Raw genomic sequence first — 21,378 nt, 5'->3', positions numbered from 1 at the left:
ATGCTATGTTTTATGCTCTATTTGAGGGATCGACAGGGGCTCCCTGTCAGATGATTTTCTGCTGCCATGGTTGGGCGCTCTGGTTTACACCTTCCCCCAACTTCCGTTAATTCAGAGTTCTCATGAAGATCAAGCAGTACAAGATGAAGGTGATCTTCATAGCACTGGTTCAGCACACTGCTGGACGTCTCGGTGGTCGCTCCATTATGACTACTGCTCCAAATGGACCTACTGTCAAAAAATCACAGCAGTCTTCTGCATCTGAACCTGGAGACACTGACAGATTGGCTGCCGCATGGTTGAATGTATAGGAGCGGCAGTGTCCAACATGTCTTGTTGGGCAGTAGAAAGCCCTCCACCAAAGCAACCTACCTTGCCAAATGGAAGCAGTTCACCTGCTGAATGTCGCATAAAGGCATTCAGCCCAAGCAAGAGTCGCTGCAGTTAATCCTGGACTACCTTCTGCATCTCAAGTTCCAAGGCCTGTCCCTTCATCTATCAAGGTCCATTTGGCAGTTATCTTAGCCTTCCATTCCCCGCTCGAGAGTAGGTCAGTTTTGGCCCAGGACATGACGGTCAGGTTCCTCAAGGGCCTCGAGCACCTTTACCCGCATATCAAGGACCCTGTTCCTCCGTGGGACCTTAATCTGGTGCTGTTGCGGCTCCTGAGTTCCCACTTCAAGTGTCTTGCTTCCTGCTCTCTCCTTCACCTGTCCTGTAAGGTCATGTTCCTGGTCGCAATAACATCTGCCCACCAGGTCTCCGAGATTAGGGCATTCACTTCAGAACTGCCCTATATGGTCTTTTACAAAGACACGGTCCAGCTGAGGCAACACCCAGCCTTCCTGCCCAAGGTGGCCTCTCAGTTTCATTCAAGCCAGGACATTTTCTTACCTGTCTTTTTTCCAAAGCCGCATATGTCAGAAGTGGAGTGTAGGCTGCATTCCCTAGACATCAGGTCGGCACTAGCCTTCTGCACTGAAAGGACAAAGCCATTCTGCAAAACGGCGCAGCCGACAGAATGAAAGGTCGCCCAGTATCTACTCAAAGAATTTCTTCTTGGATCACCGCCGGCATTCTCTACTGCTATGATCAGGCGAAGGTGCAACCCCCGGCGATTGTAACTGCCCACTCGACCAGGGCGCAGGCCTCTTTTGGCAGCCTTTCTGGCCCAAGTGCCTATCCAGGACATCAGTAGGGTGGTCACCTGGTCGTCTGTCCATACGTTAACATCCCACTATGCACTAACCCAGCAGGCCCTGGACGATGCTGGCTTCGGTAGAGCAGTAATGCAAGCCGCCAAACTGTGAATTCCGAGCCCACCTCTGAGGATACTGCTTGTGAGTCACCTAGAATGGAATCAACATGAGCCAGCACTCGAAGAAAAACAGTTAGCTATCTTTTGTAATTGTTCTGTGAGATGTGTTGCTTATGTCCATTCCATTACCTGCCCTCCTACCCATCTGTCGGAGTTGCCAACAGGAAGGAACTGAGAGGGTGTAGCGTCGGCGGCACCTAATATACCAACGCATAAGCGCGGCACTCAACACGGTGCCACAGCTGACCCTACTGATACCAATAAGACAAAAGTCTCCAACTGTGCACGTGGATGCGCACACACCTAGAATGGAATGGACATGAGTAACACACTCGAACAACCGTTGCAAAAGGTAGGTACCACTTTGAGTAACAAAGAAAAAACGGTTATTCTATTAAATAGTAGAGTCGCTTGTTTTAATCCAAGACAGATGACAATTGCATTCTTACATTTGCTCTGAATTGAAGGGGGAGAGTGCCTACCTAGCACTATTTAAAGCTTGGAAATTTACATACTGAATTACAACAGCTTTCTACAATTAAATACAAAAATTAAATTGAGAAGGAAGTTTGGAATGCCAATTTTATGTTTCCAGAGCATCTGTAACTCTCTTAGGCCTTGTCTACACTACAGGGGAAATTCGATCTAAGCTACGCAATCTGAGTTCTGTGAATAGCGTAATTCAAATGGATGTAACTTAGACCTACTTATCTGTGGATCCACACTACGTGATGTCAACGGGAGATGCTCTCCTGTTGACTCCCCCTACTCTATTTGATCTGGTGGAGAGCAGGAGTCCACGAGAGAGCAATCTGCAGTCGATTTAGCAGGTCTTCACTAGACCCGCTAAATCGACCATTGATGTATCGATCATCAATCCCCCGGTAAGTGTAAACAAGCCCTTAGACTATATAGTGTTTTGCTGCCTTCTATTTTTTGTTGTTTGTTTGCATACAAATTGTTTCAAAGTAATTACGTAGGAACCACAACTTTGAATTTGTGCATATCAGATAATAAGAAAATCTCAGTTGAGTGTTTGAGCGTACTTGAAGAAGCAGGTGACATCTTGTATGTGAGTGAGGTACCATGGGCTGCTAACCTAGTTCAGCATCTGTTTCCCCACACGCACTTTTGTTTGTTTATTTTAAGGCTGACTGGATTTTCACTAACTCTGCTGGTGTTTTCAGGGAAGTGAATAGGAGGCTTGTTCCCCTAACTGTGGGAAATTGACTAGCTCTCTCTAGAGATTTCAGGAAGTCAATGAGATTGTTCAGAGGGTCAGCCCTGAGCCTGCTCCTCCATGATGTAGCAGCAGGATGTATGTGCTCCTCTGTGTAGTATTCTGCTCTTTGAATACTGAAAACACATTGAGACCCAGACTCTAGGATCCTGTGAGGTGAGAGGGTCCCAGAGCTCAGTCTGCAGCACAAGCACAAACTTGCACAAACAAGCACAGCTCCAAGCACAAACATCTACACTACAATTAAACAGCCCTTTTTCCTGAGCCTGAGTCAATTTGCATGGGCCAGCTTCCAGTGTCTAGTTGCAGATTGTAGATATATACTCAGGGTGCACTGAAGGATTTCACAATCACCATCATTAATTGATCTGGCTTTACTGCAAGCTAATCTTCCACCTCATCTCAAAGAACTAGAAAACCTCTGCAATGCACCCTCCTTTCAAACATTAACTGAACTGGGTGAAAGTAAGATCAAAGTTTTATATTCAGCTTGCTATTTCATATGGTCTTATCCATTTTACCTATATGATTACTCACTTTACGATGGACAAAAACATGTAACTGTTCTCTTGGAGTTAGGACAGTATAACCAATCATTGTCACAGCCAGCACACACAAACATTAAATAGCCAGTCAATGCTTTAACCTCACTCTTGATTGCTAGGATTGCATGTACATGTGCAACTCACAGTTATGGTGTGAATGTAATGACAAACTTAACTTTAAAATCAGATTGCATTGTATCAGATTGTAGAATTGCCTGACTGTTCTAGCAGTGATATATCAGACAAGGTGTGATTCACGTGGCCAGGAAAGAAAAAGATTCCAAATGCCATAATTCTACCAATCATGTAAACTGCTTCTGTCCTCTCCAGAGAAAATCTTAAGGTTCAGTGACTTGATCACAGGTTCTCCCTCTTTGTTACATACAATCTCCTCCAATCAGGGAACAGAAACAATACTATGTGGTCAAGCAGACCTAGCACACAATGATGAATCTACAAACTACAGTTCATTTACAATTCCTAGGCTGAAATTTGTTCATAAACTACCCAACAGGTACAGGTAGCCCATTTTTCTGCTTATAAACTGATTTTCATGCTAAATTTGTCAAATGATTCATTCAAAATAGCTCAGTTCCCAATTATGTTTGTGAATTACAATAACAGCTGAAGGCAACAGGATCTGGCAGCGGAAGCTGCGCTATATAAACAGGCACACTTTGCAGTTGAACAAGTTCCAAAGAGTACAACTACACAGAAAGTTCTGCCTCACTTGTATTTTTATTCAAGCAAAGGGAGGGTTGTTATGTAGAAGTCATTTTTTCTTGCCATTTAAGATAGACCCTTTCCTATTCCGCTAGTTTGTTTGGTGTCTGTAACATGATTTGGTTCTCAGCAGCATTTTCCAACCAACATTGTTTACAAGTGAAGGCTGTGTGACTGGGGCTGCAGAAATCCTGAAGACTAAATCTTCCCAAAAAACACATGCTGCGTGTAAAAGAGCCTGTCTTGTTTTTCAACCTTCATTGTGGACCACCTGCACATTCTACCTCCCTTTCAAACATCACCAGAGCTGAACAAAAGTCAAGTCAATGTTTATTTTTATCTTGCTACTTCAGATGTGAACCTTAGGGTTGGTCTACACTGGCAAGTTTCTGAGCAGTAAAACCACTTTTTACACAAACTGCAGATGGGTACACACTGCCAAGCCGCTTTGTGTGCAGAAACTCCTCAATTGTAGCGCTGCAAAAAAAAAACCACCTCGAGGAGAGTCGTAAGGCTGTTTGCGCAGAGGCTCCAGCGCTCTATTGCCAGTGTAGACACTTGATTGCTTTCTGTACTGTAATTGGCCTCCAGAGCTGTCCCATAATGCCTCAAGTGACCGCTTGGCTCATTGTTTTGAACTCTGCTGCCCTGGAGACATACTCCCCTCCCTTTTCAAAGCACCGTTTCTGACAGCCGTTGTGTGTGCTATGCTGATCTGCTCTGGGACACAAAGCAAACCATTAATGTGGAATGCTCCTGCTGTTGAACACAGAGGCAGGTGTCTGTGTACGAGAGAGAGAGATTGCTGTGTAGAGAGCCCAGGGAGGGAGGCAGGGGCTGATGTCATGGTTTTTCCCCTCCCCTGCCTCAGGACTGGTTGCTTCCTGCCACTGTCTGAACTTACAAGGCTCTCTCACTTTTACACACACACACACACACACACACACACACACACACACTTCCCCCACTCCCACTCCCACCCCACTTCAGTTGAAAAGCAGCTGGCAACGTAGTAGGATGCCCGGGGAAGATGGGATTGAGAAAACTGAATCGTGTGATGCTGTGCCTGCCCCATTAGGCATTGCAAACCCTTCCCAAAGCACCCTCTGGCCAGTTGCACGGTGGGATGGCTACCACAATGCACTGCTGTCTTTGCCACTGCAAGAGCTGCTAATGTGGATGCTCTCCAGCGTCACAAGGAGCACAGCGTGGACACGCAACAGCGCTTTAATTCCAGCATTTTAATAAAAGTGGTATAATTTGTGGTGAAGAAACTTGCCAGTGTAGACATATCCTTAGTTCCTTCCTCTACCCTCCTCTAGCCCAATATTCAGTCCTGACTGTATATGTTGACTTCCTTCATAAAGAACAGCTATTCAGCTTCTTTTCTCCTAATTTTTAGGTCTTGAATCCAAGGGCTTGTCTACACTTGTGAGTTAGAAGGCATTAAAGGAGCTCCGGGCACACTAGCTCACTACCCGTCCACACTGGCAAGGCACGTAGAGCGCTCTGACTCCGCAGCTAGAGCGCTCTGGTACTCCACCTCGGCAACTGGAATGACATTTTGTGCACTCCTCCTAGAGCGGCGTGGCACCAGTGTGGACACCTTGGTCTGTTAGTGCACTCTGATCAGCCTCCAGAAATGTGCCACAATGCCTGTTCTAGCCACTCTGGTCATAACTTTGAACTCTACTGCCCTGCCCTCAGGTGACCAACTGTCAAACCTGCCTTTCAATTTTCTGGGAATTTTGAAAATCCCCTTCCTGTTTGCTCAGCCAGGCGTAGAGTGCTCTCAGCGAATCTTTCCAGGTGACCATGCCTCCATGTGCCAGGCAATCCCCAGTATGGAGCAATGGTGAGGTGCTGGACCTCATCAGTGTTTGGGGGGAGGAAGCTGTCTGGTCCCAGCTGCACGTAGGAATTACGATACCTTCGGGCAGATATCAAGAGACATGATGGAAAGGGGCCATTACTGGGACACACTGCAATGCAGGGTTAAAAGTGAAGGAGCTGCAAAATGCCTACCACAAAGGCCACAAGGTAAACCACTGCTCTGGTGCTGTTTCTGCGACCTGCCGTTTCTACAAAGATCTGGGTGCGATACTTGGGGGTGACCCCACCTCCATTCCGAATACCACCATGGACACAGTCATTCTGCACTGGCTCAGCCTGTTGTTGAACTGCTGTTATACCAATAAAATAAAAACCAGCAGGATCTTATTAAAGGGAATAAGGAAAATGCCACATTTATTATATACAGAAAGAATCATAGTAAGCAGTTAGTTATAGCTATAACATTCCATTTAATTTCATATTTATTCACACATTCATTCATACACACACACACACACACACACACAGGTTTTGCAAGGTTGTTATCATAGTTACCAGCCTTAGAGTTGCTCATGCCAAGCCACTGGCCAGGTGGCCTGGACACGAGGAGGGAGCAGGGCCTTGTCAGATGCACATCTGATGCTCCTGGAAGTTGGTTTGCAGAATCAGACCCCAAAGTAATCAGTTTCTAAAGTCCATTTTTATAGGTATTTATTCCTATGCCAATCTATGGGAATTGCTTCATCATGCTGTTGCTGAATCAATCAGCAGATGGCACATTCCTGATGGCTCCGTGCTGCCAGATGTTATCTTATTCTTCTGTTCTCCCATCCTTGAGGCTGTTGGGTAGATTCCAGTCTGCCCTCCGGGGGTCATCTGGTTGTCTTCACTCTGCGCGTTCTTCGACCAATCAATACTGAACTCCTAGGCTGGCACCTCCCTGATCATTCATTTATTATCCACACCAAGCATCCATCCACATACATCCTCTATCTTTATTTTAATCACAATTGTTAACAAAGCGAGGTAAATACAACAAAAGGGTGCAGAGTCTCACTGTGTTTTTTCTATTGTTACAAAGTATCGCTTTGAGTCTCTCTCTGTGTGAGTAGTTGTTGTTACAAAGAATTGCTTTGAGAACAGACTCTGTCTTAGGATGTACTAACACAATTAGCAGCTTGCAAGTTTCACACAGAGAGGGAGAGAAACAGTAAAAGCAAGAGACCAAAAACCAAGAGACCTTTTAATTAGTAATGCCCTGGAATTTAAACTATGGGGAGTCAAACTCGTTTGTGATTTTAATACAGAACTTCTTTAATATGATCCAACACCGCTCCTTGCTGCTGTGAAGGCTCCCTGTGGAGGGTTTCATAAGCCATGACATTAAAGGGTAAGCAGGGTCTCCAAGGATCACAATGAGCATTTTGACTTCCCCTACGGTGATCTTGTGGTCTGGGAATAAAGTTCTGGCTTGCAGCTTCCTGAAGAGGCAAGTGTTCCGAAAGATGCATGCGTCATGCAACTTTCCAGGCCAGCTAGTTTTAATGTCAATGAAACGCCCACAGTGATCCACAAGCACCTGGAGAATCATAGAGAAATACCCCTTCCAATTAATGTACTCAGAGGCTAGATGGGCTCGTGCCAGAATTGGAATATGTGTGCCATCTATCGCTCCTCCGCAGTTAGGGAAACCCATTTGTGCAGACCCATCCACAATGTCATGCACGTTACCCAGAGTCACGGTTCTTCTGAGCAGGATCCGATTAATGACCTGCAAACTTGCATCAACACGATTCCAATGGTTGACTTTTCCACTCCAAACTGGTTAACGACCGATCAGTAGCTGTCTGGAGTTGCCAGCTTCCAGATTGCAATAGCCACCCATTTCTCCACTGTGAGGACAGCTGTCAGTCTCATGTCCTTGTGCCACAGGGTGGGGGCAAGCTCCTCACGCAGTCTCATGAAAGTGGCTTTTCTCATCCGAAAGTTCTGCAGCCACTGCTCATCATCCCAGACTTGCATAATGATGTGATCCCACCACTCGGTGCTTGTTTCCCGAGCCCAAAAACAGCATTCCACGGTGGTGAGCATGTCTGTGAATGCCACAAGCAAACTCGTGTCATATGCATTATGACTTGTGTCAAGTCGATATCGTCGGAGCCCTCACTGTCACTTTGGATCATAAGGAATAACTCAACTGCCAAATGTGACATGCTGGTGAGACTCGTCAGCATATTCCTCAGCAGTTCGGGCTCCATTCCCACAGTCTGAAAGGGAAGACAGAGTGCGCAGTACAAAAAACATTGAAAGATGGTACCAAATGTGGACAGAAGCACAGGGATTGCTGGGATGTGAACCGATGCATCACGGGGCATTGGGACGGGACCCAGAATGCCCCGTACCCCCTGCCCTCTTCCCAGAAGCCACAGCACCAGAATGGGAAGAGGGGCTCTGTGGGATAGCTGCCCATAATGTACCGCTCCCAATGCTGCTGCAAGTGCTGCAAATGTGGCCATGTCAGTGCGCTTGTAGCTGTCAGTGTGGACAGACTGCAGCGCTTTCCCTACTGCGCTCTCCAAAGGCGGGTTTAACTCAAAGCACTCTACATTTGCAAGTGTAGCCATGCCCCAAGAAAAGCAGTTCAACTCCAGGTTTATAACACAGGGTGGGCAAACTTTTTGACCCAAGGGCCACATCGGCATTGCAAAAGTGAATGGAGGGCCAGGTAGGGAAGGTTGTACCTCCCCAAACAGCCTGGCCCTCACCCCCTATCTGCCCCCTCCCACTTCTCGCCCCCCTCAGAACCCCTGACCCATCCAAACTCCCTCCCCCCACTCCTTGTCCCCTGACCACCCCCTCCTGAGACTCCTGCCCCAACCTCCCCCTAGGACCTCACCCCCATCCAACCCCTGACAGCCCCCCAGGACTCCCACACCCCTTCCCAACTCCCCTGTCTCCTGACCTCCCCTTCCCCCCCAGAACCTCTGCCCCATCCAACCGTCCCCTGCTCCCTGACTGCCCCCATGGGACCCCCTGCCCCTTATCCTGCCCCTGCTCCCTTACCATGCTGCTCAGAACGGCGGGCGCTCGCAGCCATGCGGCCCGGTCAGAGCTAGCCACGCTGCCCAGAGGCTGCAGGGGAGGGGCCAGGAGCTCAAGGGCCCAGCAGGATGGTCCCACGGGCCGTAGCTTGCCCACCTCTGTTATAACAGCTATTTATCATCTTACAGGAAATCTAATTCAACTGGCCTACTGTCACTGCTACAAAAGGAGAGGCTAAAAGCTGGGGTTCGGGCAACCTCCAATCTGTTAGGCTCTACATCCTTGTTGTGATCGGAGAAGAGAGCATGGGTTGTTTTCAGAGGCATTTCAAGAGATCCCAGAATTTTGATAAACCTACCTTTCAGGGAACATGTTTAGGGGACTTGTTATTTTAAATGAGGTCCGGAAACTGAAGACTAAAAGCTGGTTGGCCCTTGCTTGGCTGCACAAAATAATAAGGAGCTTTACAAAGTGTGGAGCTGTGCTACATTCAGAGCTAAGTAACATGAAGTTACTGCACCCAGGAGAGCATAGCACTCCAAACGTGTGGGAGAGTAGGTAGCCATGGCTCTGGCCTCACTATGTGCCAGCCTGGAGAGCTGGTTAGGCCACACGGTGGGGACTATGCTGAACCTGTTAAATGGGTGAAGCACTTTCTGCTAGCTCTTCTTTTGTACTAGGGAGCTAAGAGGGGTAGCACAACACAGCTCCACACCACTCCCAGCCCAGACTGGGCATGAATGACATAATATACCCTAAGAAACTGGTATTTTGTACATTTAATACATCATTTTGCTCTATCAAGCTACAGCACAGATGGATGTCAAATATTTAGTATTTCCAACCCACTAAAAAACTATAGCTCTGAGAGACCCTCGGAGATTAGGATTTAGTTGCATTATCTGATACTGTGTTCAAGTCTGGTTTTGACAATAAGTATTTGTTCACAGACACATCACAGTCCTTTGAAATATTGAATTTGTTGACAACATTAAGACCCAGAACAAAACACTAAGGCTTTATCCAAACACAAAAGTAGTACAGCTTTAACTATACTTACAAGACCCCCTGAGTGCAGATACACTTATAGCAGTATGAAAGTACCTTACACCAGTATAATATTCCTATACAAGATATCGTATAGAGCTCTACTGTATAACTCACCTTTATACGGTATATCTGTGTCCACATTAGGAATTTCACTGGTATAAATATAGCTGTAAAAAGCTCACTCCCTCAACCAATATAGTTATACAGAACAACACCTTTTGTGTAGTCCAGGACTGAGCCTTAACATGCTACATTATTAAAGTTGTCATGAGAGATTGTGGCATAGCTTCATCGGATAAGGCAATTCCAAAACAATCAAAATAACAGCAAGATAAGCAAATACATGCTAAAAATAGTTTGCCTTTTTAAATGTGTAATGTGTACCATGTACTTTACCCTCTTGCATGAGTATAAAAATCCATGAGAAGAGCACAAGCTGTTATGGAAAGAACCATGAAGGCCTTTCTTCTGCTAGCAGCCATTGGACTTTGTTCGGCACAATACAACCCAAATACAAGGCCTGGGAAGATGTCTATTGTCCACCTGTTTGAATGGCGTTGGGCTGACATTGCTCTTGAATGTGAACGGTATTTAGCACCCAATGGATTTGGTGGAGTTCAGGTATGTAGCCTCTAATGTTAATAGACAGTGAAATTGCCTGATAGCTGGCACATTTTGCTTACTAAAGTAAAAATCCAGGTCATATGGGACAGGCACCAAGTTCAAACTAAATAGAAATTGGTAAGGGAAGTACTAAATGCTGAAGCAGTAAAAATAGACCAGTCCATCATGATGGGGTTCATTTATTTAATCACTACAAAGGGTGTAATTGAAATATTCCTCTAAGTGAAAAGTAACACTTGAATCTTTATTTACGACTGTGGAAAATGAGGGAGATACCTATATTTTTTTTTATGACCATTGTATGAACCTCAGTTTACCTGCCTGATATTTTGACTATGCAGAATTAAATGAAAGGAGAATGTTAGGAAGAGAACAAAAGGAAATGACAGAGATAAAGGTACCCACAGAGAGATACCAAAACTCCTTAGGAGAGCAATGGAGTGAGCTTTAATTGGGAAATACCCACCTCTCTGACTCTAGCTGGGCTAGTAAGTTTATTTTTTTGACCCTCGAACCAAAGGAACACTAAGGCAAAGACCGTACTGCCTAGGAACAAGGAGGGTGAGCGGGCAGCTATGGCTGGAGGTAAGTCTGATAGACACACTGAAAGTATGCTGCAGGGGCTGTCTGTCTTTCTCACAACCCAGGTTTATGGGGTCTGAGTTGGATGGAACTTACTCAAAACTTGCAGAGAGAATAAAGTTTAGGTAAGACATGGGCATGTATATAGGCCCCTCACTTTTTAACTCACTTCTCAGAGTACTGTGTATTTTGGGGTGAATAAATAATACTTTATGTTGAAGAAGCTGTTTTTAGAGCCTTTAATCAGCCAATCATCACAGGCTCCTAGATAAAAAAGGCTGGCAGGCCAGGTGCCAAATACAGTTTGGCCTGTCATATTATCACTGTTGGTAAACAGGGGGCCTGCAGCCCAGAGGCTCATTCCAGGAGTTGTAGGACTGTGTGGTTCTAATCAGAGAGGGATGAGGGTAACAAAACTTGTTACTAGAGGGGTATACTCAAGGAGCTAAAAGGGGTCTAAAGTGCAGCTTGGTCTTTTAGGTGACAACTACAATTTGATACATACCATTTCTCAAATGGCTGCACAAACTCTCACCACTCATCTATGTTTATTTCATATGCCAGCTTCATTAAACACTTAAATATAAGCAATCTCAGGGGCCTGATCACCCAGTGAGGCCCTGTCTGTAAGGACTATCTCTGAGATGCTGAGCCGCTTCATCTCCTATTGATTTCAAAGGGAGATGAGAGTGCAGAGCATCTCCCTGGATTGGGTTCTGATAGAGCCAACTCCTTGCCACAGATGATCAGGGCCTCAGACCCTCTGTCTTTATATGTCTTTTACAACACTAAACAAGTACATAAGTAATTACTAGTTTATTTTCAAATGACATCACTTTGTTCACAGATATCTCCTCCAAATGAAAATATTATCATTACTAACCCATGGAGACCGTGGTGGGAAAGATACCAGCCAATCAGTTACTATCTATGTACACGATCTGGATATTATGATGAATTTAAAGACATGGTGACCAGATGCAACAATGTTGGAGTAAGAGACTTGAAATTACTCCTATATAAACAGTGTGGGGAGATGTAAGAGATTTCAGGTAGTCCTCTGTCCTGTTCCCAGCGAAAAAAATGTATGTTCTTCAATAATGCCAAGGAGATAAAGCGCCAGTTCGCAACTGAAGTCATTTTTCACTCCTTCGCAGTGGGGGACTAGGTCAATCAAAAGCTTCATCATGCAGCAATAACTCAACCCAACAAAGTACTGTTAAGGAAAAACCCAGCAAAAATTGCTTTTTTGAGTGGTGGTGGTTGTGTTTTGTGTTTTTTTGGTTTGTTTATTTTAAAGTTTGCAATCAGGAGAAATAGTTGCTTTTCAACAGGTGCCTATTTTTAATATTTAGTATAATTGAAAAACTCTCAATTAGCAAAATTGGTGTCATTATTCTTTGAAGATAGAAGAACTTAAGATGGATGCTTACATTTAACTTCTTTACTTCATATGGTCTTGACAGCTGTCTGACTAATGGTATGTAGTCATTAGCACTCAAAATCAGAGTGAGGCACCAGATAACTCAGGAGGGAAGATATGGGGAGATCAGAGTTAAAAAGAGAGATGATCTAATTTTCTCCCAGACGGTCTGGATTTTCAAATGAGGTGCATATCACTGAATGGTAAGCTCACTGTTGGATATTTAGAAAAAATAATAGTCTATCACTTTGCTCACATGAAGAAGCTCTAGGAAAAAAAAGAGGGGTGTCAAAAGAGTGGGGGATGTAAATGAGGGAATAAGTGTTATTTAGTCAATGGCACTCAGGTACTGGTTTTATTAAACTGCAATGAAAACATTCCTCTCTAGGTTCATATTTATGTGGATGCTGTAGTCAACCACATGTGCGGGTCTGGTGCTGGTTCTGGTAATAGTTCTACTTGTGGAAGCTATTTCAATGCAGAGACTAGAGATTTTCCTGCTGTGCCATACTCAGCCTGGGACTTTAACGACGGTAAATGTAAAACTGGAAGTGGAGAAATTGAAAATTACCATGATGTGACTCAGGTAAACTTAGAATTGTAAAATATATTTTGCCTGTTTATTCTTACTCCCACCCTCTTCTTTACTGGGCTTCACTGTTAATAAAAACCTCGGAACAGGAAAAACTTAGAGATGGGTGAATAACTGATTTCTCAGTTCATTGGCAATTTACAAATAATCATATAAAAAAGGTTCCATCTTAAGCTTTTTTAAACTTAAAAAACTAAATTAAAATAAAGGGATATTTTGAAATAAAAGTAGTTTCAAGCCAAAATATTGATACTTATTTAAAAAAAAAAAGTCAAAATGAAGTTTTAAAATTTTAGCAATTTCACACACACACACACACACACACACACACCTCCCCCCCCCCAAACAATTTGGAAAAACGGACACACATTTATTTTTTTCCTTGGAAAAAAATGTTTGATGGAAATTTTTTGCCCAGCTTTAGCAATATTCCACACATAATAGTCTCTCCATGAATTAGTTAGTAGGGGTAGTGAGAATTACATATCCAATAGGCAAAAAAGAAAAGGAATACTTGTGGCACCTTAGAGACTAACAAATTTATTTGAGCATAAGCTTTCGTGAGCTACAGCTCACTTAATCGGAGCACTGTAACTCATGAAAGCTTATGCTCAAATAAATTTGTTAGTCTCTAAGGTGCCACAAGTACTCCTTTTCTTTTTTGCAAATACAGATTAACAGGGCTGCTACTCTGAAACCTGTAACCAATAGGCTACATTTCAGCAAGGTACTTTAAGCATGGGGATAGTCTTATCAAATCAGTGGGATAACTCTTATAATAAAAGTTAGGAATGTGCTTAAGTACCTTGTAAATCAAGGCCATGTTGGTCATTTCAAAGGTTATTGTTATCTTTTAAATGCTAATCAGGACTGAGCTGGATCAGTAAATTTGGATGCAAATGCCGGGGGTACTACAGAAAAGTGTGAGTAGATAGCATTCTTCCTTGTGCTCCCTTATGGGTGAGCCACACAACTGAGCTCTTGACTTGAACTCTTGTGATTAGTTGGTATTCGATGGCTCCTTTTTCCACTATGGAGTCTTAGGTCATTAGCTGTATTCACCAAATTCCATTATGCATTCCATTGCCTAAATTCCCATGGCAGCTTCATTTGGAAGCAATATTCTCCACCCCCCTGCCCTGAACAGTTAGGTAGTGGTGCTGTGCATTGCTAAACAGCATTTTTCACCCCATTTCAATGCTACATGAAAGTATTCCTGTGTATATCTCTCTTACTCTGTTTCTCTTTGTCCATGTCTTGAGGACTGGGAGAGGGGGAGAGATTGTAAATTCATTAAGCGATTGGGCATCATTCAGGATGAAAGATGTTAAAGTATCATTATTATTCACCTCTTCACTGTAATGCAGAGATCAAACACTTGATTACACATTGCCTCTCAGGATTGCCATAGGAAACCATTCTTTTTCTGAATGCATCCAATGAAGTGAGATGTAGCTCACGAAAGCTTATGCTCAAATAAATGTGTTAGTCTCTAAGGTGCCACAAGTACTCCTATTCTTTTTCTGTGAATATTTTAAAATACTCTTTTAAAATCTTCTATTTCATTGAAAATTCACAACAGCAAATTTTACAGGAAGCAAAGTTAAAAATGGGCATGAACATAGTCAAAATGAATTTGTTTAAAATTGTGAAATAAAATCTGTGGCAAAATTTTGTATTCTGAATCCAGCTAAAATAAAATCTCTCATGCACTCTCATGCTAAGAGAAAAGTAGCATGTAGTTGATCCTGAAGAGAAATATTTTTATCTGTATATTAGAGCTGAAGTAAAAATGACATATTAAGACAGACTACTTCTCCTAGTTGTACTAAAATCACATGAGTAGGTTTGGCAGAATTTGATTTTTATTTTGTATAATTTTGTTGGATAATATTGTTATTTTTCAGCCTTTTAAAATTTTATCTATTTAAATCCATCACCGTTGCAACATTGTTTTAAACTTTTTTAATTAATTTTAACATTTTATAGGTGTGGAAAATTATGGGAAAGGTCAATAATTTTAATGATAGTCCACATTGAGATTCAAAAAGTTCAAGCTTTATAATAATTAAAACAAAAATCAAATACCAATAAGTTCTCAAGCAGCATTTTTCTTACTATGCAACCTGTAAATTTCAATTTTTATTGGGGGAAATATTTTTTCATTGGTTTGTGTGTGTATGGTGAAATCAATGTGCACTGACAGTTACTGATAAAAATCTAATCCTTCCAAACCTCCCTATGAGTATAGAATTAATGGACTGATTCTCAGCTGGCATTTTCTTAAATCACTTACACCTTTGCAGAGTGGGTGTAAAATATAAACAGCTACACATGATGCAAAGTAGTAGAGAATCAGGTCCTATATCTGTATAGTAAAGTCTAGTATACGTAATCCCAATTTCACCTGCAGCCATATGTATGTTATGCACATTGTGTACCATTGGCAGTGACAACAATGAACAGTGCTGGCTGGCCCACTGGGCACTCATGTTTGTCCCTGCCAACCCCTCTGTCATGGTAGGGGAGGAGAGCAGTGGGGACAAAATTGAGACGTGTTGCAACCTGGTGCACAGGGGTCACAGTGCCTCTCAGATTTGGCCCCATGACGAGGGGCTGTGGGACCAACCTTGAATGGGTACACAGGGCAGCAGGATGGCCAGCACTGATTCTCCTTGCCATTGTCATGGGGCTAGTTCCTGCACCAGGACGCTTCCACAGGGGCTTGCTCACCCCACTTTCAGCAGCGCATGTCCCCTCTCAGGGATGGGGAGTGACACAACAGCTGGCGGGCGAGGCTGGAAGACGGGCTGAGCATGGCACGGGTGAGGTGCTGGTGCCAGCAGCTCCCCTGGGCATGGTTCCATGGGGACTGACAGTACATATCATGGGGAAAATTTCTGGGAGCCCTGTGTAATTCTATATTATTCTGTGTTTTTTTCAACAATGGTTTTGCAAGAACTGTTTTCAGGATGCTTCATTTAGCACATGGGATGAAAATTGTCTTAAATCAGCTAATTTTTTAAACAGGTCCGCAACTGTCGCCTTGTCAGTCTTCTTGATCTTGCCCTCGAGAAGGACTATGTGCGTTCGAAAGTTGCTGAATACATGAACGATCTTATTGATATTGGTGTGGCAGGTTTTAGAATTGATGCTTCCAAGCATATGTGGCCTGGGGACATGACGGCATTTTTAGACAAACTGAAAAATCTAACGACAAAATGGTTTTCTGAAGGATTGAGACCTTTCATTTACCAGGAGGTAATCTCGTTTTCTTAATTTCACTCTATGGAGAAATGGGTTCTTTTATGCAAATACAGTATGGACTTGACCCTGCATGTATGTTAGTGCTTTGTTGTATCAGGACCAAAGTACTCAGCAGCTTGCAAAACTGAATTATCTACAAATTAATCAACATGTTCCACTTTCTAATTTGTATGGGTCCAAATGGATCCTTTTGTTTGCAATCAAGTAACCATCTAAATACTTGAGGTGAAATCCTGGCTTATTGACTTCAATGTCAATGCTCCCATTGACTTCTAGAGGCCAGGATGTTATTCATGATTTTACATGTGCATACACATTGTAGATGTCTAAATGGTCACACAAAATGAAAAATAATGGAGAATCAGGCCCAAAAAGTTTTAATTCCTATGGATTCTAACCTTTGTACTTCATATTCCAGCCCACAGTCTCCTATTTTGCTACTAGAGCTTTATGTTTCCAAGCCTACTTGGCTTATTCAGTGAAAAACTTTAAAATGTGTATATTAATTCTTTCAGGCATTTTCTTTTGATTTACTTCCTCCACCCCCATTCATCATTATTCATATAATCATTAAAAATATACATAGATCTCAACTTACAAAATAAAACTCTAACTTCTGCAGCATCAATAGAGAAAGTATAAATAAATAACTTCGTAAGATTCCCCTCCCTCCCCAAGTCTCAGCAATATTGTTATATGACATTTATCAATAAATGACTGTTTTTAAACCAGAAGACAATCTCTACCAATTTAAAATTTTAAATGTGAATTAATATTTTGAACCTAAACCTTCCAGGAATGTCCCTTTAAAGTCAAATTTCTCATTAGATTCTTTTTATTGCCAAACTGATCGTTCCAGAACTGGGTCATGTATTTCATTACTAATCTATTCATGGTCATGACATATTTGGGAGTGGGGGAGAAGAGACAAGAGGTTTTTAATGTTTTCAATTGCACCTGAATTTGGGATGCTTTAGGAAGCAATAAGTGGGATTTAGTAAGTAACCCAACTTATTTCTGTTTTAATACATTCAATTGATTTCTTGTTCCCTAAAAGCAGCATTTAGGGCTATGAATTGTATCTTTTTAACCAGGTGATTGGACTATAATAGGGTTTTTCTTTCTTCTACTAGGTAATTGACTTGGGTGGAGAGCCAATTAAAAGCAGTGATTACTTTGGAACTGGCCGAGTGACTGAATTCAAATATGGTGCTAAACTGGGTACAGTGATCCGCAAATGGAATGGAGAAAAGATGGCCTATTTAAAGTTATATATATATATATATATAATTTGAATTAATCATTAGATTCCTGCAGTATTTGAACTACTAATTTCAATGTGTTTGACTCTTTGTTTGTTTGTTTAGGAATTGGGGAGAAGGCTGGAGTTTCATGCCCTCTGACAGAGCCCTTGTCTTTGTAGATAATCATGACACCCAAAGGGGACATGGTCCTGGGGGAGCGTCTGTTCTAACCTTTTGGGACTCCAGGTAGCTTCATACAGCCCACAGAGGAGTTGTTGTTGTTCTTCTTCTTCCCCCCATTCTCTTCCTCCCTCCCCCACCAAAAAAAAAAAAAAGACAGTGTATCTTCATGTGTCTCATTATTCTTTGGTTTACAGACTATATAAAATGGCACTTGGCTTTATGCTTGCTCATCCTTATGGATTTACACGTGTTATGTCAAGTTACCGTTGGCCAAGATATTTTCAGAATGGAAAGGTAGGTTTATGATCAATGAGAACAAGTATGTAGGCTGTTAATTATCCCTGTGTCATCTTGTATGCTTCATTGAGCTGTCTCCCCAGATAAAATGTTTAATCTGTATAACTTTGTGTTTAATAACAAGGACATTAATGATTGGGTGGGACCACCAAGCTCTGAGGATGGATCAACCAAACCTGTTACAATTAATCCAGACTCCACTTGTGGCAACGACTGGGTCTGTGAACACAGATGGCGTCAAATAAAGTAGGACACTGCAAACAGCAATTTCCAATATATTCTTTACCTGATGTGGGGATATTTTAATTAAAGTCAAGCCCATTGGTTGTATTTTCAGGAACATGGTTATTTTCCGTAATGTGGTTGATGGCCAGCCTTTCTCAAACTGGTGGGACAATGACAGCAATCAAGTGGCTTTTGGGCGTGGTAATAGAGGATTCATTGTCTTTAATAATGATGACTGGTAAGTGGGAGAAGTGAGTAGCTCCAGAAAAAATGTTACCCCTGGTCAACCGGTACGCCCTATTACTGGCTATAGAATCTGTGGCAACTGGTTGGTGGGACAGGTCAAGGCTTTTACCAGATGCAACTCCAAACTTACCATCTTCCCACTCCCAAAAGCACTCTTCAAAACCCAGCATTAGCTCCTTAAGCAACACAATACTCTGCTGGTGGTTTCTAGTCATTGGACTTGAAACATGCCATAAGAGGTTGGTCAGTGAGGCATGCCATGACCGTGCAGGTTTGAGAGGTACTTTGGCCGCTACTGGTGTTGGGCCTGGGCCTAAATAGGCTAGCAGACCATGGCTGTGAGGAATGGGTGGAGAACTGACTGAGAGTAATGTGGGTCAAGCTGGGATAGCTTTGAGAAGGGCTGGCAGCTGGGAGTTTTCAGCTTTCTTTTATGGTGAGAAGAGCTGGTGATTGGATTGGATATTTTAGAGGAGCACAGTTCTCAGAATTGCATTGCATATGAATTGTTCTCAATCTTGTGTGTGTGTTAAGGTTTGAATCACTCACTTCATTTAAGTGTCTTCCTGCCTTATACAAAGGGCTTCCTGTGTCTAGCCAGGCCCACTTCCTTTCTGGATATTCCACATAGCTCCTGGCAGAGTCCCATTAGGGCTGGCACTTCATGTTAGGGTTATTGTTGTGCTTTTCCAGACTTCTCTAGAGTCAGAGGTACAGAAAGAGATGTAGGGAATCTGTGATGCTGAGGTAGCCCAAAACAGTATAATATTGGTGGAAAAGAGCCCTTCTGATTCCAATGGAGAGTGCAAGAAATGCTGAGATGACTTAATAGGAGGATCAGAAAAGGGAATTTGGGTATGTAGAGAGGGAAGGACTTGGGAGAAGAAAAAGAACAATAGGAGCCTAATTATAAGGAAGGTTTCAGAGTAGCAGCCGTGTTAGTCTGTATTCGCAAAAAGAAAAGGAGGACTTGTGGCACCTGAGAGACTAACACATTTATTTGAGCATAAGCTTTCGTGAGCTACAGTTCACTTCATCAAATGCATTCAGTGGAAAATACAGTGGGGAGATTTATATACATAGAGAACATGAAACAATGGGTGTTACCATACACACTGTAAGGAGAGTGATCACTTAAGATGAGCTATTACCAGCAGGAGAGGGGGCGGGGGGGGAACCTTTTGTAATGATAATCAAGGTGGGCCATTTCCAGCAGTTGACAAGAACATCTGAGGAACAGTGGGGGGTGGGGGAAATAAACATGGGGAAATAGTTTTACTTTGTGTAATGACCCATTATTATAAGGAAGACTCTAAACTTTTGGAAACTGACAAGAATACCTGAATTCACTGTCCCTGCAGATAATATCATACACATCTGTCTTCATGTTTTTTTCTCTAGTTATTTGGGGTCTAATTCTGTCTTCTGATTTGTATTCACAGTCGCCATTGATTTTCTGTGCAAATTATATCCACACAGAGGCATAGTTTATACTAGTAAATACAGCAAGTAGAGAAGAATTGAATCTTTCATGTGTAAATTACACTGTAGATATCTCCTTCATGCAAAAGGAGGAGCTGTCAGATAGAACTGTATGCATGAGAGCATGAAAGAGAGACTGTCTGTCTGAAAGATACTTCAGCAAATTAACATTTGTACTCATGTCTATCCCAGATAAATGGGGCTTCAATTTTAATTAATTTTTGCCCTTTCAGAAGTGGGATCGTTCTAAAGATAATCAAAAGCTAATTCTTTAAATGTCCAGGTCAAATGAAAAATGAGTCTGAATAATTTATATTCACCAGCCTCTATATTGAATTTTAAATATATGAAGCCTTTGTGAATGGGAGTAGATGGATAACCTCTGCTTACTCATGCCTACACATCCAAGGCCTGATGGCATTTCAAACTGGAATCTTTCTTTGACTAGCAGGGCTGCATGGAACCGTTGAGACCATATAGACAACATATACAATGGCCTTAGTACTCACTGTAAGCTGATGTTGTTCCCTACCTACACACACAGGCTTTGCTGTATCAGGGAGTGAAAGACCCAGACCCAAGAGTAAACCCCAAGTGTTGGATATTGTAGTGCAGAACACTATCCCCAAAGCCAGCTGGCTGGCTAAATGAACGACGCTTTATAATAAAAGAGAAATACCTATACTGGAGAGTCTGAATAATCATTTATTCCTTTTCAATCTGTTTTTATAAATAGGAGCTTGAATGTGAATTTGCAAACTGGCCTTCCTGCTGGAACTTACTGTGATGTTATTTCTGGGCAAAAGGAAGGTGACCGCTGTACAGGAATACAGGTGCAGGTTGTAGGTGACGGCATGGCTAACTTCCAGATTAATAACCAGGCTGAAGATCCTTTCATTGCAATTCATGTTGATGCTACATTGTAATCCATGCAAGAATGAATGATTCTCTGTATAACATCTCTAGCAAGGAATAAACTGTGTTGGCACAAAAGTAATGGGTTTTTTTAGTCTCATTAATGAAATACTGTGTCATTGCTGTAATATTATTACACAATAACTAGCACTGATACACATTTTTGAGATGGTGTAACAGGCCTACAAATATGGTTCATTTTAAAAAGTACTTCATTTTATTTCACGTGAAGTAAAGAAGAAATTAAACCATGAATTGAGATGATTTTTCTATTGTAATTCCAAAACTCAGGCAGGCAGACAAACAGACGCACTGTAGGCTGATGTTGCTCCCTACCTAACGCACACAGGCTCTGCTGTATCAGGGAGTGAAAGACCCAGACCCAAGAGCTTGTAACAGGACCTATTAGAGCCTGCTGAAAAAATAGATTTTTTTTTTGTTTTACTGGCAATGCAAAAATATTGAAAAAGATCTTGTTTCACATCAAACCTGTGACCCTCTGAAACCCCCATATTCACTACTATCATATAATTATATGTTTTGTACA

The 21,378-nt window shown here is 42.4% G+C and overlaps 1 protein-coding gene across 1 annotated transcript; it reads left to right on the top strand.

Annotated features, from left to right (window-relative positions):
* Nucleotides 1-8,750: 8,750 nt before the first annotated feature.
* LOC119860037 (pancreatic alpha-amylase-like) lies at nt 8,751-21,243 on the top strand. The gene is made up of 10 exons (XM_038413138.2): nt 8,751-10,372; nt 11,805-11,951; nt 12,769-12,966; nt 16,003-16,233; nt 17,373-17,506; nt 17,607-17,729; nt 17,861-17,960; nt 18,088-18,209; nt 18,301-18,426; nt 20,653-21,243. The coding sequence occupies exons 1-10, from the start codon at nt 10,172-10,174 to the stop codon at nt 20,840-20,842; spliced, it is 1,572 nt and encodes a 523-aa protein (XP_038269066.1). The 5' UTR covers nt 8,751-10,171; the 3' UTR covers nt 20,843-21,243.
* Nucleotides 21,244-21,378: the final 135 nt, after the last annotated feature.

Source organism: Dermochelys coriacea, chromosome 8 (genome assembly GCF_009764565.3).
Source record: "Dermochelys coriacea isolate rDerCor1 chromosome 8, rDerCor1.pri.v4, whole genome shotgun sequence".
Lineage (NCBI taxonomy): Eukaryota > Metazoa > Chordata > Testudines > Dermochelyidae > Dermochelys > Dermochelys coriacea.
Note: the sequence above shows the minus strand (reverse complement) of the source record. Positions and strands in the feature narration are given on the sequence as shown.

Bases quoted from the DNA above. Each gene is read 5' to 3' on its own strand.
- LOC119860037 (XM_038413138.2), top strand. From the start codon at position 10,172: ATGAGAAGAGCACAAGCTGTTATGGAAAGAACCATGAAGGCCTTTCTT. The intron at 11,952-12,768 runs GTAAGAGACTTG...ATTCCTCTCTAG, and splicing joins CCAGATGCAACAATGTTGGA to GTTCATATTTATGTGGATGC. The intron at 18,210-18,300 runs GTAGGACACTGC...TTGTATTTTCAG, and splicing joins CACAGATGGCGTCAAATAAA to GAACATGGTTATTTTCCGTA.